The sequence below is a fragment of the Muntiacus reevesi genome, chromosome 2, assembly GCF_963930625.1.
Source record: "Muntiacus reevesi chromosome 2, mMunRee1.1, whole genome shotgun sequence".
Lineage (NCBI taxonomy): Eukaryota > Metazoa > Chordata > Mammalia > Artiodactyla > Cervidae > Muntiacus > Muntiacus reevesi.
Window position 1 is genome coordinate 75,051,915 of NC_089250.1, and position 26,831 is coordinate 75,078,745.

At 44.4% G+C, this 26,831-nt stretch overlaps 1 protein-coding gene across 1 annotated transcript; it reads right to left on the reverse strand.

The window, feature by feature from the left end:
- Positions 1–438: 438 nt before the first annotated feature.
- Positions 439–26,759, reverse strand: ZNFX1 (zinc finger NFX1-type containing 1). The gene is made up of 14 exons (XM_065922153.1): positions 26,301–26,759; positions 24,193–24,348; positions 18,688–20,499; positions 14,872–15,003; positions 13,140–13,288; positions 12,415–12,564; positions 11,029–11,143; positions 9,487–9,740; positions 7,666–7,805; positions 6,509–6,663; positions 5,929–6,074; positions 4,984–5,094; positions 4,565–4,660; positions 439–3,934 (listed from the first exon to the last, which is right to left on the reverse strand). The coding sequence occupies exons 2-14, from the start codon at positions 24,251–24,253 to the stop codon at positions 1,496–1,498; spliced, it is 5,760 nt and encodes a 1,919-aa protein (XP_065778225.1). The 5' UTR covers positions 24,254–24,348; positions 26,301–26,759; the 3' UTR covers positions 439–1,495.
- Between the last annotated feature and the right edge of the window lie 72 nt (positions 26,760–26,831).

The window sequence follows — 26,831 nt, forward strand, 5'->3', positions numbered from 1 at the left end:
ACGGAGACCAGGATTGAACCCAGGCCCCACGGAGTGGAGGCGCAGAGTCTTAAACACTGGACCACCAGGAAAATCCCAGACTCACCGTTTTCACGTGCTTACAGCAAGAACCCCAAGTTAGATTTTTAGGCCAAGTGCAGAACTATGCATGTTTTAAAGGCTTAGATATTACAAATGTATGGAATGGTTATCTCTGGGAAGACTCACTGCTGCTGGGGAAGGAAACTTCAAGTATGCCTTTTTGTACAAGTTGAAAAATTTTGTTTTTACCAAGAGTAAAAATGACTTACCAGCCAAAAACAGCAACAACAAAAAACACAAAACCCCTCCCTTCTGCAGATGAAGGGCCTCCTTGTAGGCAGTGCATCCATCCCCATCCTCACCGTCTCAAGTTGCCTGAGCTGCTTTTAACAGTTAAGGAGGACAAACACAGACCACTGGTTTTCTCATTGTTTTTATTAATTGGCTTTATAGGCTAAAGTGCATAGTAAAGACAAAAAAGGAAACGTATACATAGCAAAGGGATGTTTTCTCGCAAACATTAGAAAGACCTGAGATGCCTAAGTGTCAGTTCTAGGGAACACTGGACTGAGGGTGTATGTACGCAGGCCACAGACTTGGGGGCTGGCTTCTGGTGTGGACCTGGGACCTGTAGAAGCTGCTGGCATGCTAACCCTGCCCAGGTAAAAGCTGCAATAGAGGGTGCTGGGACAAAGGGTCACACTTTGGATAGGTGCTTCTGGTACCAAATCAGAGTCCAGTTCCACTCAAGGCCCTGGGGGACTAGCACAGCTACTGAACCTCCCCTACTAAAGGGAAAGTAACCTCCACCATCCCAAAGTGCAAGTCACAGGAAGGGTACGGGGGTCACTCAGCCTAGGCCTGCTGCACAAGCCCCCAGCTGTGGGGTCACACCTTCCCCCACCTCAGTGAATATGTAACTGGGTCATGATTGGTCCGTGAAGTCTCTCATCACATGCCTCCCTCTCCTGGAACGAAGGTGCCCGAGAAGAGGAGGGGTTCTTGTGCTCCTTGAAATGATAAGCAATTCACAAACAACAACTCTGGGCCTCTGTTTATTAGAGCAGAAGTCAGCCTGCAAGTTAGGGCCTGGCAATTTAGAATGAGTCTGCTTCACTGAGCTCACATCTGCCTCTGGAGCACTGCAGAGAAAGAACAACTGACTGAGTCAGGACCCAGAGACACTACAGGTGGCCCTGGGTGGAAGCCCAAACATGCTCCAGGCAGTCTGTCCACTAACTTGTAGGAGAGAAAAAGAAGAGAAATCTGTTAACTTTGCTCTCGGTTCTGGAGGTAAAGTGCTTACTCTAGCGCAGGGGTAAATCTAGAAACAAATGTGGGCAAGCCCTAAAAGTGGATCCTTAAATAGGTGCTAAGACTAAAGACAATAATAAAAAACAAACCAGTTCCTTCGAGAAGGAGCTGGCCCCAACCCTGTGGTGGCCAGGGCAGAAGGCAGTGGGCTGCCACCTTCCTACATCATCCTCCGGATCTCCTCATAGTTCATCAGGTTGTTGGCCGTGTCCGACCAGGCAGGGTGCTGGGCTCCATCCATCTCGGAAGCGAGCCGATTGCTCCTTTCCAGCGTGTGGTTCTGCCCCCCGATCACCTCCCGACACTCGGGGCACGTGGCCCTCTGCATGGCCCCCCCACAGTCGCCAATCGCATAGATGTGGCCGTTGGGGCACTTGAACCAGTGGCCGCGAGGGTAGCCCATGGCTGCGACGATCTGCACGCGCTCTTCCTCTGAGATGCCCAGGCCAGAGCAGGGAAGAGTGGCTTTCAGCGCTTCCATCTTTCTCTGCACAAGCTGTGCATCCTGCTGGGTGAACTTACATGTTCTCTCCAGGATGTTCCGGACGGTGCTGACCTCTTCAGCGACGCTGCCTCTCACCTTCCCCTCGGCCATCTTGCAGCGGGTCAGGAGGCTCACCAGGTATCTGAGCCTCTGGATTTCACTTTGGAGGTCATCCAACTCCTGGCTGCTGAAGCTCAAACGCTTCTTGGCGAGCCATTCGTGAACCTGGTCTAATCGAGTCCTCACTTTATTTTGCTCTGAGACATCCACTTTTTTCAGGGAATCATACAGGCCAGCCAGGTGGTCATAGAAGTTGATATAATTCTCAACAAGGCCCAGGTCCTTCACTGACAGATTTTTCTGGGCCAGCTTCTCTTTCAACTTCAGGAAATCTTCAGGGAGCAGCTGGCAGAGCAGGTTCTTCCCCTCCAGTACATCCGTAAGTCGCTTCTGGTTGACTGCTATCTCCCCTGCTGAGCCCAAGATCTTTTCCTTAACGACTTCAATCTCTTCCAGGCACTGTTTGAGGCTGGTTCCGTATCTCAGATTTTTGCGGATGGGCACCTGGCAGATAGGGCAGACCTTCAACTTGATGGCAACTTCGTCACCCTGCTCGTTCATGTAGCGGTCTAGGGCTTGCACTTCAAAGATGTGGCTGCAGTCTTCCAGCTGTACAAAGCGAGCATCTGGCTCATCCTCAGAGCCAAAGAAGATCTGGGTGACTTCTTCCTGGTGGCAGACACGGCACTTCTTGGGGCACGGTTCCCCACACAAACCGATGCAGGGGTGGCCACAAGCCAGCAGCTTGGCACAAGGCACATAGCACGGCGGCCGGTCACAGGGCTCACAGCAGAGCCTGCTGCACTGGTAGTGCCGGCAGCGCCAGGTGCAGGGCTCCACGCAGGGCGTGCACAGCTCCCCACACTTCTTCTTGCACTCACTGTGGACGCAGCGGTTCTGACAGGTCCGCTGGCAGGGTGGACACTCGCCAGTGCAGGGCTCCTGGCACGTGTGTGAACAGATGAGCAGGCGCTTGCAGGGCTTCTGACAGCGCTCATGGAAGCGCCCTTCGAAGCAGCTGTGGCAGGAGCCGGGACACGGATGCCCGCAGTCCAGGATGCTGCCACACTCGGCGGTGCACTTCACTGGCAGGCCGTGCTTGAGGTCTTCCACATTGCCACACTTCACCTGCTGTCTGTGCCCACACTTGAGCCTCACGGCGACCATTTCTGAACACAGCCGCACGCAGTCCTCACCACACGGGTGGCTGCACCTGTGCCCGCATTTTAGGGCTTTGGGGCAAGGCTCCTGGCAGCAGAAGTCTGACTCAGGCACGGAACACGGGACCATTTGTTTATGGCCGCACCGGAGGATGGTTTTGGGCATCTTCACCTGACAAGGCTGACACTCCTGGGAGCAGACAAGAGGGCACCGATGCCCCTCTTGGCAGATCACCTTCTGGCATGGCTTCATGCACTGGAACTCCTTGTGTGAGGAGTCATAGGGGTGGCAGGCTCGAGTGCAGACGTGTCCGCAGCCCAGCCGGAACTCACAGGGTAGGCTGCAGCCTCCTTCGGGCACTTTTTGGAAGTCAGAAGCTTTGGAAACTAAAGTGTGAGTGTCGGGGTGGTTCTGGCAGCAGAGCCGGAGGGCACAGCCGATTTGATCATTCTCTCGAAGGGTGTGGATGATCTTGCTCCATAGGGGCACCTTGGCCAGCATCTGCATGTTCCCAATGCAGTACATGCCCTTCTTGGCGCGGGACAAGGCCACGCAGATGCGGTTGGATATCTGGAGAAAGCCCACCTTGCCTTCCTGGTTGCTGCGTACGAGCGAGAGGAGGATGATGTCATTCTCCTCCCCCTGGTACTTGTCCACCACGTGGACCTTGACGCCGGCGAAGGTCTTGGCAGGCATGAGCCTGCGCAGGCAGAAGAGCTGCCCGGTGTAGGTGGTGAGGATGGTGACCTGTGAGGGCAGGTACTCCTGGCACAGGAAGTACTTGCAGAGCTCCACCACAAAGCGAGCCTCGTGCTGATTCTGGTGGCTTCTGCCTTCTTGGACCTCCTGTTCAGGAAAGTTGTGTTCTACAAAGAAAAGGTTGGAAGAGACCCCCTAGGAAGACAAAGAAGACACATGTTAGGTTTACTCACGGCAGCTTTTTCACGCTTCATGTGTGCTGGCCACTGGCCCTGTTCCAGGGAGGAACCTTAGAAGGCTTCTGTATACTCCATACCACAATCTTTAATTTATGAGCATCTGCTGTGCTGAGTGCTTTATACACATTATCTCCTGCAATACGGTAATGCGATCAGGCAGCAATCATTATTCCCACTGTACAGAATACCCTGACCCTTAGAACTGGTATATAATTTGGTAAAGGCAACACAGCTGCTAAATGGCAGAGCTGGGATTCAAAAACCCAGGTCTGTGTTCTCAACCTCTGTACCACTCCTCTTCTTAATAACTAGCTTTTTACTGTTTGGGGTTTTTGGTTTGTTTGTTTTGCTTTGTTTTTGCCGCTGCTCGGCTTGTGGGATCTTGTTTCCCTGATCAGGGATAGAGTCTGGGCCCTGGCAGTGAAAGCACCAAGTCCTAACCACTGGACTGCTAGGGAATTCCCAATAGCTAGCTTTTTAGAAAGCTGGCTGTATACCCTTCTGAAAGCCCCTTTTCATCCTGAGGAAAAGATAACCTCCTAGGTTGCTGACAGCATCAGAGAAAGATCAGGTAAAGCAGATTCACCTTAATCTTCTCATATTTGAGAACAGAAGGATGGTTTTCCAGATCCTGGTAAATGTGAGGGGTCAAAAGTCGGGCAATTTCAGGACGCATGCGGTGCTGAAACAAGACATGTATGTCATTAAACACATTGGCAGAGGATAAATGGACGGTTTTCTAGAGACTAAGCTGCTAGTGGAAAATCTGGGGCGATGACACTTGAAAGAACAGGGAGAAAACAGCAGAAGAGAAACAGCTCCTTCATCTGACACAAACTCACCACAGGCTGGTCTTGTGTTATTTTCAAACAGAAAAGAAAATCAGACAGAGCCATTTCATTACTAAACTAGCTTTATTTTATGAACCCTTTCTTGTTGGCAGTTGGCAGGCTGCCAGGAGCCTTCACCTGGACATTTGGTAATAATGAAGATCTAGCTTCTTACCTGGTAATTCAGACGGACAAAAGGAATGTTTACTTTCACCAGCCGTTCAAAGAGGGACACCTCCAAGTTGAAATTCTTGGCCAGGTCATACACATTGGCGCTGGGGCGCAGCTGAAAACAGAAACATGGCTGAGGACTGTCCACTGAAAATGTATGTTAACCATCCACCCATCCACCCACCTATCAAATGTTTTTCAAGTGACTTCTGGGTTCCAGGCTCGGCTTTAGATGATAACAGGCTAAGGGCAAAGAGTGACAAAGACCATGAAGCCAAGAAATAAGGGTGATGTGACAGAATGTCTGGGGGTAGAGTTTCTTTACATAGGTCTCCCTTAAGAGTGACATCTGAGTTGACACCAGCATGGAGGAAGTTGGTAGTCATTCAAAAAGGAAGCCATAAGAGGAAACAGAAAGGAGAGGACTTGGAACACAGTGAGCAAATGAGATAGATGGTGGTGTGAGGTGAGGTCAGAGAAACAGGCAGTACTCTGAGAATGCAGGTCTTTGTAGGCCACTTTAAGATGCTTCATTTTTATATTAAGTTCAATGGGTAACCACTGAAGGGTTTTAAGCTGGGGAGTAACATGACCTGATTTGAGTTTTTTTTAAAAATTCACTTTGGTTCCTTTATGAGGAATGGATTACAGCATGGCAAAAAATGGAAGCAGTGGGATGGGGAGCATGCTGTTTTAACAGCCCACTTAAAATGACAAGGTAAATTAAAAACAGCAAAGAGGCCAATTGGAATCAATGACGCTATCTCTAAAATACACCCCAAATCTAAGAAGACCTGCTCTTACACTGGACATGGGAGGTGAGGAAAAGAGGAATCACAGAAAGCCACCGACAAGCCTGAAGATGGAGGAAGGAAGCAGAGGCCAGGGTCTTCCTGTCTGATTCCACCCCTGCGGAGAGTCAGTTCATCTCCAGAGGGCCCAGGCCTACCTGCTGGTGGTCGCCAATGAGAATGAGGTGCTGGCAAGCTTTGCTCAGTGTGGCAATGGTGTGGGCCTCAAGGACCTCTGCAGCCTCTTCCACGATGACGATCCGGGGCTCCACCTTCTGCAGGATCTGGCGGTATTTGGCAGCACCTTGAGTCAAGAGAAGAAAGAGACTCCTCTGAGTGGATATACTGGACTCCCTGTGTCACTGGGCTTTTGGACTGGTGCACCCTGAGCCTGGGTCTATTCCAACTGAGTCCTCCCATCCACCCAGGGCTCTGAGGACCACTGGACGAAAAAGAGTGCTGCTGGACAGTCTCCAGAGAAGCTGCATCCCCATGCCATCACTACTGAGCACTTGCTTTCATTGCGTTTGGAACCTCGGCACTGGGATCATCAGCTGCTGAAGTTCCAAACGCAATGGAAGCAAGAGAGTGAATTTCACCAAGAGAATCCAAAACAGAGCTTGCTCTCAAGAGCTCTTCCTGGTATTTTCCTCTAACCTACTAAAGAAGTTTCTCTTTACCTGTCCCAGATAACCTGATAGGCATCTGGCATCAGCAGTAAACTCCATGCTTTCTTACCTGTGGTTGTCATTCCTACAACCTGGGCATCTTTCAGGATGTGCAGGTCTTCCTGGAGTCTCAGCTCAGCCATTCTCTCTGCTGACGTGCGGTACTGGCGTTCATAGTTGAGGATCTTTCGGCGGGTGTCAGCCTGATACATCTGCAGCCACAGCCTGAAGAATGAGGGAGAGGAAGCCATGTGCTCTTTGAGATGTGGTGGAACCGCCTTCAGTGTGCCCTGTGCATAAGTGGAACCTACACCCTAGAGGAGGTTGCAGGCCACAGAGAAAGAAGACAAGACCCAGATGTGCAGGGACCGGAGAGTCCTGCACAACAAAAAATGCCCAAGAAAACATATGTGCAGAGGATGTATGTAAGTGGTCAGGAACCAAGGAAGGAGGGGGATAAAGAACAGATGCTAATTACTGGACAAGAGTAAAGAACTTTAAAAGCTTCAAGAAGAATTTCTCACAAATTGTCCCTACTCCATTCCTGCTAAGCCCTCTCCCCTCTTCCACACCCTCCCCCAATTCTCCGTAAGTAAAACAAATGATGTCAGCACTCTTGCTCTAAAACCTTCCAACAGTCCTCTTCAGTCCTAAGAGGCCCTGCACAACCTGGCCCCTGCCTCCCCCTCTGACCTCACTTTCCATTTGTCTGAGCCACAGCCATAATGGTTGCCTTCTTTCAGTTTCTCAAACAAACATGCTCCCTCCCATCTCAAGGCCTTTATGCATGTGGTCCTCACAAGCTCATCTGCTCCCCTTCCCAAGTGGCCCTAAAAGGCCTACTATCTTTCAGATCTTGCCTCCAGTGTCACTTTCCTGGATAGCTCAGACCAGCTCAGCTACCATGTTAATATTCTTAGCTCCTTGGTTCTTTCTTTCTTAGTGGTGATGCCTACTTGTAACTTTTTATTTGTGGGACAAACTAATTTGTCTCCCTAGTTAGACTCTAAATCCCATAGGGTAGAGTCAAGCATGTCTATTCTATCCCATGGCTGCATCTAGCACTCAGCTCAGTGGGAGTGCTTGATCAATCATCAGTTAGCACTAATGTTGAGGATTTGAAGGGCTTATATTCTAGAAACAGAAAAGGGACACCCTGGGGAAATTACATGGGCTGGCTGGGGGTGGGTGTGGGGGTGGGGGTAAGGATGGGGACAGGCACCATACCTATAAAGCTGCCAGCGAGAATTCAGGTCCAGTTGCCAAACATCCTGGATTTCATTGGCCTCGGCCTCAGTCATGGTGTTCAGCTTGCGAAGCTCAACCTTCACTTTCTTCTTCATTCTCTTTTTCTGGCTGCGCTGGGTCTGCAGATATCAATACCAGTCAGAGTCACTGAGTAGAGATGGGCCGGGTTCTAAGCCCAAGATGGGGGCCAGAGCATACTGAAAAATGGAACTGTCATCTCTGATGAACATCTCTTAAATGTTCCACACTCTCTCCACAGGTATTTCATTGCTAAATGAGTGCTCTGTAGCCAGTCTGTCTGGGTTCTAAGTCCCATCTATTGCTTATTAGTTGTGGGACCTACAGTCACTTACTGAACCTCCATGTGCCTCAGCCTTCCCGTCTATAAAATGGGAATAATAACAGCACCTCTTCACAGAGTGGCTGGATTGACTGAAGCAGTAAGATACATGGAAAGCACTTTAGAAGAGTGCTGGTACACCAGTTATTACTGAGGGTCTTTTGACCACAGTCTGCTTCTTATTCCTAAAACATATGTCACGACAATAGTGGAGATACATCTCTCTCATTAAATGCTATACAAATCCTGCTAAGATGGTCTTAATGCCATTGTATCAAGATAGTATCTTAAACATGTGGGTGAAAAGCACCATTTAGGAGAAAGTACTCTTCCCTGGCTCTGTTAGAATCTGAGGCCATGAGCCTTTAGAAGGACTAGCATGCCAGATGGATGTCAAAATACTATGGACTCCTGTTTGCTTCAAAACCAAACAATTCAACTCCTCCTAAGGCCACACAGCAGAGAGATGCCCAATCCATGCTTCTATGTATTGTGATTGTGATTCTGTGCCTCACATATAGAGACGTTGAACTGAACTAGGAGATCAGGCTCAAAGCCAGAAGACTGGAGAAAGCTGCATTCAGTAAAAACCTGCCCTCAAAGTCCCTTAAGTCGTCAGCAGGGTTCAGTGCTCTTTTGTCATAGTAACACACGGTAAATTCTGAGGACCCCAGCATTCTATCAAAGGAAGGAGCAGACAGAAAGTCTGGGCATTTATACTATTCTGGCTCTAAGAGAAATAACAAATTTCAAAATGAATGAAGGACAAACATTCCATTCAGTCTACACAGCTTACTTCATTCTGTTTCACTTGAACCCTCTAAAATCCTAATGCCCGGGCTGGTTTGCTGTTGAGAATATCTTAAAAGCACCAAGCACTAAGGCCATCAGTGTCTGACCTGACTCAAATGTGCTACGTTTCTCTAAAAGTTCAAGGGAAGTCCTTGGCTACCTGCTTCCTGTTTTTCTAAGTTAGCATTTATTGGGAGGGCCCCTCTAAAAGGCCATAATTTCTATACCCTTGAAAACTGGACCTATCTTATACAAGGATTAGGTTATAAAAGGGGGAAATGAAAGTGAAAGTCACTCAATTGTATCTGACTCTTTGTGACCCACTGGACTATACAGTCCCTGGAATTCTCCAGGCCAGAATACTAGAGTGGGTAACCTTTCCCTTCTCCAGGGGATCTTCCCAACCCAAGGATCAAACCCAGGTCTCCCGCATTGCAGGCGGATTCTTTATCAGCTGAGTCATAAGGGAAGCCCTGTAAAAGGGTAAATTAAGCTAATTATGAGGATGAAGTGAATACAGTGCAACAGAAGGAGGTGAAAATCAGGTCAGGACAGATGCTCTCAGGTCTCTCCTGGGAGAGTTTAACCCACAACCCCCTGGCAGTAATAACTGAACTCCCCTTTCCCACTCTGTTAGGGCTTTCGGGGACTGTGAGGAAGTGAGTTACCTCCCACTCTCCCGCAGCTTGTTCCTGTCTGGCTGCCGTCCTGGGGCCATAGTTGTCTAGCCTCATGGCCAGAAGCACTTTCGCCAACTCCTGGACCGCCCCATTCTCTTCCTTCTTCCGCCGCCGGGGCCGCAGCACCTCTTCCTCCTCAATCATCCGGTCTGCCTGGATCAGGTCGGCCTCCTCTGCGATCTCGATCAGCGAGCCCTCTTCTTCCCCTTCCTCCTCCTCCTCCTCCTCCCTTTCTGCTTGGGCTGAGAGGAAAGCAGGTAAGACATGGATGGAGAGTCTTAACGTCAGAGGGTGAACAAGGGTACCTATGAGAGCTTAGATGCATGGAGACATTCTCCAGCTTAAAATGGTCAGCTCCGCTTAGAGAAACACAGGAGGAATGAAGGGGAGAAAGACACGTTTCCTTACCCACGTTTTTGTTACATTTAGAAAATCACATGAATGCATGTCTTTTAAGGGAGATTTTACTTATGTAAATACATATACAAAGGAAAGTATACAAGATAAATGTGCAATTTAAATAATAAAAATATACAAAATGAACATCCAGGTATCTTCCACCCAACCTAAGAAGCAGAAAGTTACCAATTTCTTTGAAGACATTTGTGGGCTGTACTAACTTGAATTTTTTATTACTTATTCCTCCCTATTAACTTTACCATATATGTGTTGTTGTTAAGTCACTCAAATGTGTCCAACTCTCTGTGACCCCATGGACTGCCGCACACCAGGCACCCCAGTCCTTCACTATGTCCCAGAGTTTTCTCAAACTCATGTCCATTGAGTTGATGATACCACATATATAATGTATTTGTGTTAGTCGCTCAGTTGTGTCCGACTCTTTTCAACTCCATGGACTGTAGCCCAGTAGGTTCTTCTGTCCATGGAATTCTCCAGGCAAGAATACTGGAGTGGATTGCCATTCCCTTCTCTAGGATACAATGTATATATATCTCCAAATAATGCATTATCTAGCTTTGACTTTTCTGAGCTCTAAGTAAATGAAATCACATTGAATATATTTTCCTGTAACTTGCTTTTTTCATTCAGCATGTTTCTGAGAGTCATATCATATTGCTATATATGCTGTAATTCATTCCTTTTCACAGTTGTATCTATTATCTGAATAGATGGGTACAATTGTGGATGGACATTTGAGTTCCTTATGTGGTTCTGCCAATCAATATCTCCACTAGTATCATATCAGAGTTCCCACTGCTCACATTCTTATCAGTGTGGGATTATATCAAACATTTTAATTTTTGCCAGTCTAGTAGGTGTGTAATAGTATATTATTGTAGTTTTAATTCCTCTTGTTTCTAATGAGCACTCTTCATGTTTATTGGCCATGAAGATTTTGTGATGTGCTTCTTTAAATCTTTAATTTGTTTTCATATTAAGTTTTTATTGGTCTTTTTTGATTGATTACAGCTCTTTATAAATTCTGGGCATTACTTTAAAGTCTTGCTCTTCTAGTCTTTACCACATTCCACCATAAGATGTCATTCTAGGTAGACATGGACTTCTTACCTGTATTTTCAGGTACTGCTGAAGCAACACTTTGGGTGAAAGAACCAACACCCAGACCGAGAAACTCCAACATCATGGAATGTTTCCGGCCATGGAAGCAAACCCATTCACTATCCTGAGGAAAGAATTATTAGTCATGAGAATTCTATGACAACTCAGAATGAAGGAAAGGTCTTCTCAAGGAATCAAAAGGTAATTCCCCTAGAACTCTCTTAAAATGCAATGTTTGGGCCACTGGGTCTTTTAATAGGACTTGTATAGAATTTTAAAAACAAAATTTTCCTGCTTCTTTTGACAAAGGCAGGAGCTATGGGAGCAATGAGCCTGTATTCCTGACCGGCAACAAATGGTTGAAGAGAGCTGCTGCCACGCCTGTTCCGGTTTGTCTCAGACCTCACTACTTAACAAGACAGTTAACTAGCCTGCTTCAGTCATTCATGCGCTGACTGACCCTTTTTAAGTTTTTGGGTTTGAGCTACCATTTCACTGAATTCCTAGCCAAGCACTTCACAGAGACTGTGTCATGGGCTTCCCTGGTGATCCGGTGGTTAATACTCCACGCTTCAACTTTAGGAGGGACAAGAGAAATCTCTGGTTGGGGAACTAAGATCCCTGCAAGCTGCACGGCACAGCCAAAAGAGAAAGCCAGAGTATATCAGATACTTCTTATAAGATCCTTTGAATGCAAGCATTCTTCTTCTTGTTGACTGCTGAGGGACCTGAAGATCACACTGGCTCAAGTCACACAGTCAGTCTGTGTGACAGGTTGGTCAAGTCCCAGGCCCTCTATATGTGCTAGGTTGCCTTGCTATGATTTGGTTTCATTTAACAAATACTTTGAGCACACTTATTAAGTTAACAGGTTTACCGATATTAACTTGCTTATCCAATAACAATCCTATAAGATTTAAGTTGATCTGTAAAAGACTGCCTTTTTGCAAGTTAAATTTACAAATAGTGGCAATTTCACATAGTTCAACTAAATGTTATGATCCCCATGAGTGTGGTTTTTTTTTTGCTGCACCTCATGGCATGTGGGATCTTAGTTCCCTGACCAGGGATCAAACCCATGCCCCCTAAAGTGGAAGCTCAGAGTCTGAACCACTGGACCACCAGGGAAGTTCCTATCCCCCCTTATAAAAGAGGTAACAGGAACCAACAAAATTAAGTAACTCGTTTAGAGCAAAATCAGGATTCATATCCAGCAGACTGGCTCTAGAGTCTTATTTTTGACTAGTATATTCAGGTGGCTTTTCTCCCGAGAAGGAATTTTTCATATCACAGCAGCATCATGGCAGATTGTAGCTAATACTTCAACTGCTACTTCTGCTGGAGGCTCCCTCACAATACTGGACGAGAGATGCTTGAACCCCTTGATTCCTCTACCTGGTTTGGTCCATTCATTAGGCTTTTCCAGTGCTGGGGGGAGATAAACTTCTCCAGATGCTGTTCCTGTAGTACCCCACGCATGGTACACTCCAGAGTCTGGGCCCCTTCATGCAGTTCTTGCTCTGACTCCTTCATTTGTGTCATGATCTACCAAGAGCAGAGGGAAATAAGTGGATGAAGAAGTATGTCATCATGCCCAGAACTCAGTCTCTGCCTTGAGGGAAAACAAAGGGAACACAGGAACAGCTAGTCTTAAAACCAGAGGATTAGTATCTAAAATGTCTAAAAGCTTCCTACCACTAGTAAGAAAAGGAAGCAAATATAACAGGAAAACAGACCAAGTATACTATGGTGGAGACTTCTCTTTCCCTTAGTAGTAAGAATTCAGAGTTATGGCTGGGCACAATACTGCCAGCTAGAAGATGATATTTACCTGGCCAACAGGCTAGAAGAAGTGTTATGGGTGGTTTGGGGGAAGCAGCTTTACGGTCCTGGCAGAGGCTGGGAGGGGTGGTGTGCCCTTTTCTGTCCTTTCTCCATCTTGGACTACGAGGGCAAAGATCCCACCATAGGATCAGCAGAATGGAATGCTGGAAGGAACCTGGGTCCTTCCCAGGTTTGTGGAGCTTCCCTATCTCCCCTGGACTGCCCACCCACAAAGCCACCGCTGTCTTGGTTGGTTCTCCCCTGAGCAACCTCAGATCTCTGAAGCTGGGACTTACACTCATGTAGGCCCTTCGGAGGTGCATAGGGAGGTTGCGGCGGAATTCCCGCTTGTTCCGCAGCTCCCTCAGGGTGAACTGCTTCAGGATTTCACTGTTGCTCCTTCCACCTACCCGCACAATGCTGGGCTTTTGACACTTGTAGATGCCTAAGGAGCAAAGTGGAGCATGGGCAGAGTTAAGAGGAGCTATGCTGGATTCTCTTGGGTAAGAGCTGCATGTGTCTGGGGTGTTGGTGCAGCTGGTCCCTTAGGGTACAAACTGGTACTTACAGGAAATCTACCCTACCAGTGAACAAGAAGGCCCCATAGATGACGTGACCTGCAGAGCAGTAAAGTGTGATGGTTCAGTGCAAAGGCTCTAGAATCACCTGGGGACCCAAGTCTTATCTTTACCACTTACTGCTATGTAACCTGGGGCAGGTCACTTAACTTGAGCCTCAGTTTCTTTGCCTGTGACTTGAAGACAGTAATACTTTCCCTATAGGGCTATAGTTTGGATAAACGAGAGAGTATCTTTCTAGCTTCTGGGGGGAGGGGGGGGCTGGCCCAAAGAAAGCATTAGTAAATGCTCTCTATTACTCACTCTATAGATATTCAGATTCCTTATTCTGTGCCAGGCATGTGCTAGGCTCTGAAGCTAAAGTAGCCACAATGCAGGCTCAGTTCCTCATTTGTTCTCATGACTCACGGTCTATCAGAGAAGACACATAAACATTTTAACTTAATAAGATTTAATACTATAAATACATGCTGAAAGTGTGTAACAGGGGACCTTAACTAGTTGGGTTGGGTAGGGATCTAATCTTTGAGGATCTAATTTAAATTGAGACTCCAGGAATACTAAAGATTTAATGTAGATGAAAGAAGGATATAAAAGAGTGGAAAATAATAGTCTAAGCATTATTTTCCAAAGAAAAAATAAATACGTATTCATTCATTAATGCCATTAATATTTTTTGAGTGTCTAGTATGTGTCAGGATCTGTGAATATAGAAAGAAACAGGACCAAAGCTCTTAGCGTTTATAGTCCAGGGTAGAGACACACACAAATAAATGGTTACATATGTGCCAATTAAGTCTTAGAAGAAAAACAGGACCTGGGGCAAGAAGCAAAGTCCATATAAAGTGAGACCTGAGGAATGAGCTGGAACCATCTGGGCTGGATGCATCAAGACTGAGAAAGAGAAGAAAAGAAAAAGTACATGCTAGGCAGAGGGGACAGCATGGGCCAAGAAGAAGCTGGAGGAAGACAAGAAATTGCAGACAATCAGTGTGGCTGGAATTAGAACAAGGGAGGAGGTAGGACAAGAGCACAAGAATTAGGCTGGAGCAGCAACACACAGGAGGGCAAGGCTGCCCACTCCAGGATTCCTGCCTGAAGAACCCCATGGACAGAGGAGCCTGCTGGGCTACAGTCCATGGTGTCGCACAGAGTCAGACACAACCAGCGACTGAGCACAGCACACAGGCAACACACAGCCTTTCCTGTCATGCTAAGTACGGACTGTGGACTTTATTCAAAGTGCAACAGACAGCAGCTGAAGTTGCTCATGGTTCAACTATATATGTCTTAATAGAGAAGTTTATTTTTTCAGCTGTGCTGCATGGTCTGTGGAATTTCAGTTCCCTGACCAGGGAATGAACCTGCGCCGCGGTAGTGAAGCCCATAATCCTAACCACAGACCGCCAGAGAACTCTCAACAGAGAACAATTTTGCCTACAGACATTACCTTCCAGAAACTGGTCCAAAGCATGATTAGTGTAACACACAACCAAGATGGGGAACTTCTGAACGCTAATTTGCCAAACAGGCTCGTTGGTTAGAAGGGCCTGAACAATTTTTAGACCCACATAGGTTTTGCCTAAAAAACAAGGGAAAAGGAGAGTTAAAAAACTTAAAGAGACTTTCTAAAAGGAGTAATTAATTACTTAAAGCAAATTATTATTATTTAAAAATTTAAGGCAATACATTGAGATGGTTTAAAATCCTAGAACACAAATGGTTTTGTATCACGTTCTCCTCATTCTTATGTCTCCAGCTACCTAGTTCCTCTCTTGGAAACAACCAGCGTTACTAGTGTATTGCATAACTTTTCAGAGACAGTCATTCTATGCATACACAAACAAAAATGAATATACAGCCTTTTTCTAGCTTCCCCCTTCCTTTCTAAAATACAAATAGTAGCAGACTATTTTCACTGTTCTATATCTTGTTTTTTTCACTTACTAAAATTGGAGGTAGTTCTCTATCAGCACAGAAAAAGAATCCTTTGTTTTTCATAGCTGGAAGGAATTGTTTTTAGCTAGTTTTCTACTGACAGACATATATTAATACATTGCTTCCAATCTCACATGGTAAATTATTTAGAAATGCTTTTAATATACCATAGTAGACTTGCCTCTGTGATAGGAGGGAAAAAGTCACAGAAATCAACATTGGAGTTAAAGTTATGAGCTCATTAGTAAATGCTAACTTCTTACATGGTGTCAGGCTGAGAAGGTAGCCAATGTCCTCAAAAATACTCAATACTGAGTAACACAAGAAAATAAAAAATTTCAGTATAGCTGAATACTTTTCAGTATAGATAAATAAATGACAATTTCTTGCTTCCTTTTTTTTCTTCAAATAGTATGTATCGAGTGCCAAATAGGTGTTAGATATGGGGTTAAGTACAAGAAATACAATGATGAGCAAAACAGCCATGGTTCTTGTCTTCCTGGAACTTACAGACTTGCAGAAGAGAAAAATAATCACACAAACAAATGTAAAAATCATAAATGTGGGAAATGAGAACTACAAGGTACCAAGAAAACAACTGGGATTCTGGTCTACTCAGTGAGACTAGAACAGGATTCTAATCGATCACTTCTGGGAAAGTGACAACTGAGGAAGGCTGGGCAAGAGGGAATAGGAATGGACTGGCTGAGAGGTTCCTGCCCTCTTCCAGGGAGTGATGGAGGATAAGGCCTGGCTCCAGCAGCTGAGCTAAGGGGGCAGACTGTGGAGAAGTTTCAGAGGAAAACTTGATTGCAACAGGATAATGGTTGGGCTGGGGTGGGGAACAGAAAACAGTAATTCCTATGTGTTTAATTTGGAGTCTTGGATGGATAAGGAGACCTCCAGAGGAAAGAAAATCATTATAATTCAATATTTACCCCATTCTCTCCCACTGCTTTCTTCTCCTTAGAATGGATACTTTTTGGGATTTCTACCTCCAAGATAACCCCTCTGTCACTTCCCCTCAAATTCACAGGTAGGCTCTTTTTTAGCAGCAGCATGTGTGTGTGTGTGTATGTGCATAAAGCTAGTGTGAAATTGCCAAATTATTACTATACTTGGAGCTAAGGAGTCCCAATTCAAATGATAATATTAGGGGAAGTTATTTGGAACACACATATTCTGAATATACTAACAGCTCCTACAAATCAGTAAGAAAGGGAAACCATCCAATAGAAAAGTGAAATACAAAAAAGCAATCCACAGAAGCAGTGATATAAGTAGCTAATAAAGACGAGAGGATATTGAATCTCACTCTTGATTAAAGAAATACAGATTAACCACTGTGATATACATTTGTAGAGGGCAATTTGGCACTACCTTAAAACTATAAATTCACATATTGTTTGATCCAGTTAGGGATTTCTCCCCTGGATATACTCTGCTTCTTTGTGAAATGACTTACAAACAAGGTTATTCACTGACATTGTTTGTTTTAGTAAATCTTTCCATAGGAAACTGGTTAAAGAGATTATAAACTAATTATAATGGAATATTATATAGTCATAAACAGGATACCACTTGTGCACCAATATGAAAGGATCACCAAGATATTTTATAAGTTAGCAAAGCAACATGCAAACTGTTTTCTAGCATACTGAGTTAAAAAAAAAAAAAGTGGGGGGAAATGGATATAAGTATGCATTTGCTTGAATATTCATAGAATATCTCAGGAAGGATAAATAGGAAGACAATAACATCGTTTGCTTTAGATAAAGGAACCTAGTGGGATGGTGAGGAGAGAAAGACATGGATTCAAAAAAAATTTTTTGAACCAATTAAAACATAAAACTAAAATTAAAATGAGCCAAAAATTATAATCTCATAGATCAGCAAAAACTGCTGATGAGAAAAGAAGACTGATAACATACAAGGGAACAATGCTGGAAAGTAAATAAGGAAATAGGAACACTAATTCATTCTTGGTGGCAGTACAAACTGGCACATCCTTTTCTTCTTCTAAAGCCCTGAAAACACCACTTTACTTATGCATATTTTCCCAACATACGGGTGTCTCATCAGAAAACACTTTCCATTTTGTTACATTAATTTCTTATCATGAGTTGCCATTATTTTATTAGTATTTTTTAAGGACCTCTTCCCATTGTTTTTTTAATATTCTTTTGAGAGGGTAATATAGCAGTACCTACTCTATTTATGTGAATTCCCATCTTAGGAAAAACACTACAGAAGTAATAAGCAGAGTACTCAAAGATAAACACACACAGAAATAGATATATGAATACTTAATAAGCACTGTCTGTGAAACTAAAAAACAAAACAAAAAAAACACAACATGGTACATTCATGCCATGAATACAGGCATGTTGTAAAAAGCATGATGTACATTTCTAAATGTGACTGTGGGGTAAGGAATGTAAAAATATCCCTAACATATAGTTATATACATACATATATAAATTGCAGACCCATATATAATATATAAATGTAGCATAATCTTATTTTTGTTATTTAAACAATAAGAAAGTATGCATGTATGTATGTAAACATATAAATACACTCAGAGACACAAAGATATATCAGTTTTAACTTTGGAAAACATCTGGAATGATGTACGTCAAACTGCTAATAGCAGCTATCATTCCAGAGAAGGATCAGAGTGGCACGCAGGGCCGGGGAGAAGGCAGGGAGGTGTGTTTCCAAGAGAAACAAGTACAATGAGGTAGATGACAGAGCCAGGAGCCAGCTTCTAAACTGCCTGAGTTCTACTCTCAGGTCTGTCAACTGCCATCTGGGTGAGCATCAAAATACCATTCAACTCCTTTGTGCCTTAGTTTTTTCATCTATTAACATGGACTGGCTTCTACCTCACAGCCTAGCAATGAGCTAACATACGCAAAAAATACACTGTAGTATTTGGCACACAGGGTATTTATAGTTGATACTATTTAATTTAAATTTATATAAAATCAAGCAAATCAATACAGCCTTTGATGAAGCAGACAGAAGTCAGGCATCTCCCTAAGTCTGACCCCTTAGCAGTCTTCTCTAATCTTGTGATTTTGAACTATCACCAAGAGTCTGTATACCAAGAGTCCTCACTGAAAAATCAGTATGAGCAGTTGCTTTTTTTTTAATTTTTAAAAATCTTTACCTATTTATTTTTTGAGCAGCTACTTTTTAAACAAGTTTGATGCCCATTTCAGGGGGAATATCTTAAATTGAGACATTCTAGAAACCTAGAGTCAAGCCACCCCTGCCTATCTCATAGAGCAGATGTGGTGTGCTGTGAAAAATTTTATCTTACCTGTTCCGGGAGGTCCTTGAATAATAGCCAGTTCTCTTGTGAGAGCAAACTGCAAGGCTTCCATCTGGGAGTCATCCAGCCTCAGGGCTTCTTTTGAGGGCCACTGGCAGGGGTCTAAGACATTAACTCTGGTATATCTCAAGCCCTCAGCATTCCTCAGAGGTTCCCCAGTGGCTGAGGGATTCTTTATTAAGGGAGTGAAATCATATCTGCCTCCCATGAGCAAGTACCTTGGCTCCCTCACATCAGAGTCACACTCCACAATGTTCCTCTGGAAGGGGACATCTTCCTCTTGGACTTCCTGGAGTCCTTCCAGGACGTGCCTATAGGCCTCAAAGTATGCGGTTGTCTCCACCATGAGGAAAGAGTCAGAGGGCTGGACGTCTGTGAGCAGCTGTTGGCTCTGCTCATTGAAAGAGAGCTGGACAATTCCTCGGCAGAGGTCTTCCTGCTCCCGGTTAGACACAGTAGCAAAAAGAAACGTCTCGAAGTTGTCCTTGGACATGCACACTAAGGACCCATAGAGCAATCGCTTAGAGTTCTGCCAGCGGACAAACTTCAGTGGTTTTGTGTCAAATTGCACCTTGTAGACAATACCTGTTGATGAACACACGGGGGTGATAATCCTGGTATCAAAGTATATTCGGATGTCATCAAACTTTCTCTTCCTCAGGCCTTGGTCCTCAAAGCTTTGGAGAAGTTCCAAAATGCCCTCTCGTAGGGGTCTGACAAAATCCTCTCGTAGGAGTCTGAAGTGGGTATCTAGATAGACAGCAGTGCTGTCATATTTTCCAGAAATAATGTTGGGGCGAAGGAATGGCCTCTCATCCAAGTGCACTTCATTGTAAGTGGGGTAAATGGGCATGGTCCGGTAGCTCTCAACATGGTCTTCTGCCTTGGGCTGCACAAGAGTGTAGGTGTCCACTCTTAAAGTGCCCTCTCGCCTCTTTTCCTGCAGATGTTCAATGATGGTCTGGACCTTTTCCAGATTCTTCTCTGTCTCCTCTTCTATGTCAACACCAGAGGCCCGCAAAGCATTAACAGAAGCTGGCAAGAGAGAAATGAGCATGGAAGTTTCCTGTACAGAGCTGGCAGGGAAGACACTTACAAGGTCCTGGAGGAGGGAGATGATGTTGCTAATGTGTTCTGGATACTGGTTTCGAACTTCAGGGAGGGGTTCAGTGATCATCCTTACCACATAAGTTGGCAAGCAGACTTTGAGGAATTTGGAATTCTTCAATATGCCCAGGACATGGAGAACACTATGGCGGTCCATTTTGGAACTGCAAGCCTTCCGAAGAACCTGGCAGATGAGCTCAAGGAAGTCGGACTTCATAAAAGAATTAGACAAGAGTTCTTTCAGTCCTGAACATGTGGCAAGTGTGATGACCACCTCAGAGGGGTCTTTCTGCAGAAGACTTTCCAGGAACTTGTAGCCCAGTTTCTTCACCTGCTGTGGCTGTTCCGCAGGCTTTTGGTGGGGGGTCCGCCACTGCTGGAAGTCTTCATCAGGTCGTGGTGGGGGTCTGCGGTTCCTTCCCTCCTGGTTGCCATTTCTCCTCCTGGTGTCATTTTCCTGACCATGTCTTTGGCCTCTAGGCTCATCATTGGTATGCCCCTCCTGGTTCCTCCTTCCCTGATGTGGGTTCCTGCCCATGGCCCCAAACCTCTCTTCTCTCTGCCGATGAGGAAAAGGATGGTTGTTGGCCCTGGGATGCCTTCCAGGCTGGTTGGCTCCTCCTCTGAGAGCATTAGCTGGTGGGTTATTGGCCTGATTTCTAGCTCTTGGTTGTAATTCTCCATTCATAGGTCCTAAACACAGTGGAAATTTGGGGCAAACAAAAAAATCAAGATGCAAGAAAATCCAATAGTACAACAATATGAACATACTCTTATTATCCAAAACAACTAAAGAGCTTAGGTTTTAATTGGAGAGAAAAAAGGTTTCCTACCAAGTCATGTAATAAATATAAAATAAATTACTATGGTTGCTGTATATATTATGAAAATATTGTTTTTTCAGAGTACAAAAAGAAAAAAGAGAATAAACATTTGATGAGTGCCTCATACATGACAGAAAATAATTACTCATTTAATCTTCATAAGCTGGGATTATATCAGGGGCTCAAAAAGATCATCTCATTTTCTCAGTCTCTTGCCAATACCAAACAAGAGAGAAAGCATGAGTTTCATAGCCAAACAGACCTGATTCAAATCTTGGTCTAAGGACTTCCCTACTGTACAACCTTGGCTAAGTTGTATAATTTCTCTAAGCCTCACTATCTGGGTTGCTGTAAAGAGTAAATGTTTATAAGATGCTTAGTATACTATCTGACATATAAAAAGCTCTCATGAAATGTTAGTTATTACTAGCAGAAATACTAATCATTTTTTATTGGGAATACTCTCTTGATTTCTAGGGCCATAGTTTCTGTCTCTAAACAATTAGGTCACAGGCACCAGAGGCATCAAGTGGGGTAAAAGTATACAGGGAAATATATATTTGAACTTTGTTCAGCATCAGATGGCAAAGGGGAAGGTAGGGCTTCCTTTACCAAGATGTTTTTGAGCCAAATAACAGATAATAAAGGAAACCAAAAAACAAAACTCAAGTTCTGTTTCACGTCTGAAAAATGAAACTCAAACTTTTGATTCAGGAAACTGAAAAGTGAAACTCAAACTGTAACTCAGAAACCTGAAAAATGAAACTTAACTCTTCCTCCTTTCTGCAGCACGAGTTCATCCACATAGTACTTCTCTATTACCAATGCCCAGACAAGGAGACCTGCAGAAGAGCAGATGTACCCAGCAAACACTGGAAAGCTAACATCATCCTGTGGATGAAGCTGAACATGTCTTTCTTGATCTGCCACGCATTTCATAATGACCTTGGCCAACTTACCCAAACCCATTTTCGTTCACTTTCCTTTCCTCTAAAACTGAGTATGGAGCTGACCCAACTTAGCAGAACGACTTGGAGATTTTAAAAACAAATAAACAAAATAAGACTGTATGCAATGATTTGATGATAACAAATGTTATGAAAGTTTCAAATGAATATCATATTCAAGATGACTGTACCATTTCATGCCATTAGATCCAGAAAAATCTACTAATGTACATATTTCCTTATAACTTGTTGCTTTTACATTTACTTTTCAAACTCCCAAGATATCATTAAAAAGTCCTACTTTTAATGCTGGTCTGATTAGAAAACAATGTTTTGGAAGAATGGAAAATTGTATTATTTCTCAACCTTTCAACATTCACATAGCTCATAAAATAATATTCTACAGTTCTTTCTCATCTGTTCCACAACTGAAATTCGGAGGATATGTTGCAAACTTAGGAAAAGGCAAGACTCCACTTAGTTTTGTTTTAGACAATTCTGAGCAAACAGAATAATCACTGCAGTAGAGTGATGCTTTTGGAACTAACTTTTCTTTGGTGACTAGGACTCTAGACACATACCATCGAATACATAGCTACTAGCTATGTGTAGCTATTAAGCATCTTAAATGTGACTAGTCTGAATTAATATGTGTAAAATGACACATGGAATTTTGAAGCCTTAGCAGAAAAAAAGCTAAACACCTCATTAAAATTTTTTATATTGGTAACATCCGAAAATGGTAATATTGAATACTTCGGGGGAATAAACACAAAACTGAAATTGCTGAAGTACTATGAACACTAATTAGAAAAGGCAGGTGCACTCTTATGTTCATCACAGCATTATTTACAATAGCCAAGATATGGAAGCAGCCTAAGTGAATGAATAAAGATGTGGGGTGTACACACACACACACACACACACACAATGGACTATATCTCAGCTATAAAAAGAATGAAATATTAACAACATGGAAGGACCTAGAGGGTATTATAGTAAATGAAATGAGGCAGAGAAAGACAAATACTCTATGACTTTATTTATAAGTGGAACTTAAAAAAAACAAAAGAAATGAACAAACACAAAAAACAGAAACAGATTTATAGATACAGAGAATAAATAGGTGATTACCAACACGGAGGGAAATAGGGGGAGAAGAGAAATAGATGAGGCAGATTAAGAGGTACAAACTCCCAGTTATAAGATTAATAAATAGTAGAGAAATAACATACAACACAATAAATGTAGTTAACACTGCTATATACTGTACATTAAAGTTTTTAAGAGAGTAAATCCTAAGAATTACCCTAAAAATCCTAATTTTTTCCTTCATCACAAGGAAAAAACTTTTTTTCTATTTCTTTAGTTTTGTTTCCATATGAGATGATGGATGTTCACTAAACTTATTCTGATAATCATTTCATGATATATATATATAAGCCAAATCATTATGCTATATACCTTAAACTTACACAGTGCTCTATGTCAATTATATTTCAAAAAAACTAAAAGGAAAAAACTCCAAGAAAAGAACTATAATAATAAAAGATATTCAATTATAATAAAATGATATTATTTGGATACATTGGCTTAAATAAGACAAATATCAAATTCTATTAAATTATTATTTAGTATTAAGTTTTTAAATTTCATGTCACCTGTTTCTTTTTTGTTTTTAATGATGCTACTAGAACATCAAAAATTATGTTTTTCGCTTGCATTATGTTTCTACTGGATAATGCTGCTCTAAACCAGTTATTGCCATTTCTGATACCTCATCTCTACCGTTGCTAAAGTGAATTGTATCAATTTAGAAGCTCTCTTAAGGAAAGGGGAGGGCTGTCCAGTCTCAAAGTCACTCATGCTATAGCTAAGGAATAAATCATTCTTGCTTTTTTGACTTGCTACTCTGCTTGCAGGATCTTAGTTCCCCAACCAGGGACTGAACCCAGGCCACTGCAGCAAAGTACTGAGTCCTAACCACTGGACCTGCAGGGAATTCTCAAGAATAAACCATTCTTTACTTGAGAGATGCAGTCAATTTTGGTGGGCCTGCTCATCCATAAGGAACTTGATTTCCTTCCCATTACAGATTTTCTTCGACTTACGTTAGGTTATTTTCTGATAAGCCCACTATAAGTTCAAAACATTAAGTTAAAAAGGCACTAAATACACCTAATCTATCAAACATCATAGCCTAGCCAAGCCTACCTTTAATGTGCTCCGAACATTAACAATAGCCTACAGTTGGGCAAACTCATCTAACACAATGCCTATTTTATAACAAAGTGTTGAATATTTCATGTAATTTACTGAATAATATACTGAAAGAATAAGATGGTTGTCTGGATACAAGTGGTTTTAAGTGTATTAATTGCTTGCTCTTGGGACTGCAAAGCTGACCGGGAGCTAAAGCTCACTGCCATTGCCCAGCATCACAAGAGAGCATCTTAGCACACACATATCACTAGCCCAGGAAAAGTTCAAAATTCGAACCTGAAGCACAGCTTCTACCGAATGCATATTGCTTTTGGACCATCTTGTAAAGTCAAAAATCATAAGTGGAACCAACATCAACCTGGGATCGTCTAAGGGTAGAAAACCTTGCTCACCTCTGTGGTTGATATGAGGATTCCTGGGCCCCACCTCTGGACAAGGTCTTCGGTCCTCCATGTCTGAGTCACCTGATCTCCTCCACGGTCACGTTATTTCAGTTGTCTGGAAGTCCGCACGGTTTGACCGTTTTCAGCGCCTTTGAAACACAGCATCTAGCAGAAAAAGAAAAACAAACACCCAAAGAGTATCAAGCTAATCCTTCTGCCTCTGTATCTTAACGCTTTGTTAACTAAGAATCAAACACAGACTTAAATCATGTGCACAAGTGTCCAACTCTGTGAATGACCAATTATGATACAAAACACGAAATTCACAATTTAGGATTAAATTCCAAAGGATCAAATTCCCCCTTCCCTGCATCCTTGTATTTTCTTGGGGTTAAGCGAGTGTCATCATTTCCCATTCAAAACTCCTGTTTGTTTTATACCTTTAGCCAAGTTACTTAATCAGTTGCTAGGTTTCATTTTCCTCTCCTATAAAGCAAACAAATACTGTTGCCAGGACAGAAAAAAGTACATTTTTGTTAACCCCAAAATCATGTACTCACCACTCCACCCAACATTTCTATTATATAATACTCTATAGCTTGCAGTACTCTATAGTTTGTAAATAATTAGTGAGCAGATATCCCTACACTACTCTTTGGAACAGAGCCAAACTGATTAAGCCCCCCCCCCCGCCCCCCCGAAAGAAATAACATCTTTCAAAAACCAGGAGGCTTAACATCTACTGGATACTGTTTTCTCAGGACCAACTATAAACAGAAATCTGCAGTTCCTTCCTTCTTTCTTCTATCTTGATGATTTGCAAAGGTAGTCTTACAGGAGGAAGAGGAAGCCCCTTTTAAGGAAACTTCTCCATCCTACTCATACACATCATTTGGGTTGGGACTGGGGAAAGAGTGGGTAATTGAGAGTTCACAGCAAAGGGACTTTTTCCAACTGCCCCTCTCATTGAGTTTGAACACATTCATACATCGAAACTGTGAACATATCTGGCATTATATGAGGAGTAGTTTTTATCCTCATGAGAAAAATGAGTCCCCTTCCTTCCTGCTGGGAATATTTTTTGAATCTCATCTCTCATTTTATCAAACCCAGTTCTCAAGGCACAAGCTCAATAATTAGAGTTTTTCTGTTTAATCATAAAAACTTTTCAGGGAACAATTCCTTCTCTTGTTGAGAAAAAAAATACTAAAATTGAAACTCACAAATTTCTGGGATAAAAGAAACAAAAGAAAAGAAAGCAGAAAGGCAAGGAAAGGGAGAAGCAGGGAAGAACAGGAAATGCTACCAAAAAAGCAAACTAGAGTGGGTTTCTTTGGGAATCAAAGCCTCAAAGGACAGGAAGAAGAAAATCAGTGATGTTCAAGCCAATGGAGGAGTTAAATCAGAGAAGAATGTAATTTACCAGGGTGGGATGAAAGATGTTAGAGGAAGTCTCCAGGCTCCTGAGAGAGTAGAAGAAAGGATGGAGAAGTCCGACACCCAGGGCCTCAGCAGGGTCAAGGGACAGCCGGGGCTGGGTGGGGCCACGAAGAAGGTGCCCGGGCAAGGCTGAAGCCCGGAGCGGCTGGGGAGGTTGGGGAGACTGGAAGAGGTTTGGGGTTCTCAAGAAGAGGGAGGAACTGAGCTCAGCTGGGGGCTGCCTGCTGAAGCGGGGTGGGGGGGCGCCTGTAAATAGGGACGGGGAGTCTAGGTGCAGAGGGTGCTTCTAGAAGGGGGATGAGTAAGGTGATGGAAGGTGAGGATGAAGGAGGGGCTGTGGCAGAAAGTGAGGACGGAGATGTGGGGGATAGAGGAGAACTAGATGATGAGGATGTAGGCGGAGGTGGTGATGGAGACGCTGGGAGGCTAAGAGGGGCGCTGGGAAGAGGGGACAGGGACTCAGGTGAACGATGGGGGCGCTGAGGGGGTGACGAGTGCGGAGATGGGTGATGGAGGTGCTGAGAGAGTGATGGGGGCGCTGAGGCGGGTGATGGGGACACGGGGGCTGAGGGGGTGGCGGGGCAGCGGGAGAGACAGGGGAAGGGTGGTCCGGGCGCCTGGAGTGGCGGCGAGCGGGACCAAGTGTGGGACAGGGGCGCGGGGCAGGGGTCGCTCACCGGGTTCCGGCGCGTCCTCTCTCAGCCGCCGCCGCCGCCGACTGGCGCTTAGACTCGGGCCCAGGCAGGTCCGCGGCCCCGCCCGGAGCCGCGCACTTTCGGTTTCCCGGCCCCTCAGACACGGGGCGGGGCAAGGGGCCGGCCGGCAGGAAGACGGTGGGAGGAGGAGGAGGTGGCCCGGGGCGCTGAGCAAGGGGGCCAGGCCCTAGCACAGCCGGCACCCCACGCCCTGCGGCCCGTCAGGGGCGGGCGGATGCGCGGGCGTCGCCTCAGCTACCCCAGGCGGCTAGGCAGGAGGGCTCGGGCGGGCGCCGCTGAAGGGAGGGGACTGCGGGCGGCGGGTTAACAGCACCCAAGGCCGTTGTAGGCCTCAGCGGTCCCCAAAGTAGCGGGGACCCAGCGGAAGGCTCGGTGCCTGTGAAGCGCGACATGGCGGCAAGGCCGACGGGACCCGGAGCAGGGTACAGAGCAGGGGCGGGGCTAAAGCTTCCTGGACGACCATTAGACCTCTTCCGTCTGGGCGGCGCGGAG

Bases quoted from the DNA above. Each gene is read 5' to 3' on its own strand.
- ZNFX1 (XM_065922153.1), bottom strand. From the start codon at position 24,253: ATGGAGGACCGAAGACCTTGTCCAGAGGTGGGGCCCAGGAATCCTCAT. The intron at 12,565-13,139 runs GTAAGTCCCAGC...TGCTCTTGGTAG, and splicing joins TCCGAAGGGCCTACATGAGT to ATCATGACACAAATGAAGGA. The intron at 6,075-6,508 runs GTAAGAAAGCAT...TCTTGACTCAAG, and splicing joins TGTAGGAATGACAACCACAG to GTGCTGCCAAATACCGCCAG.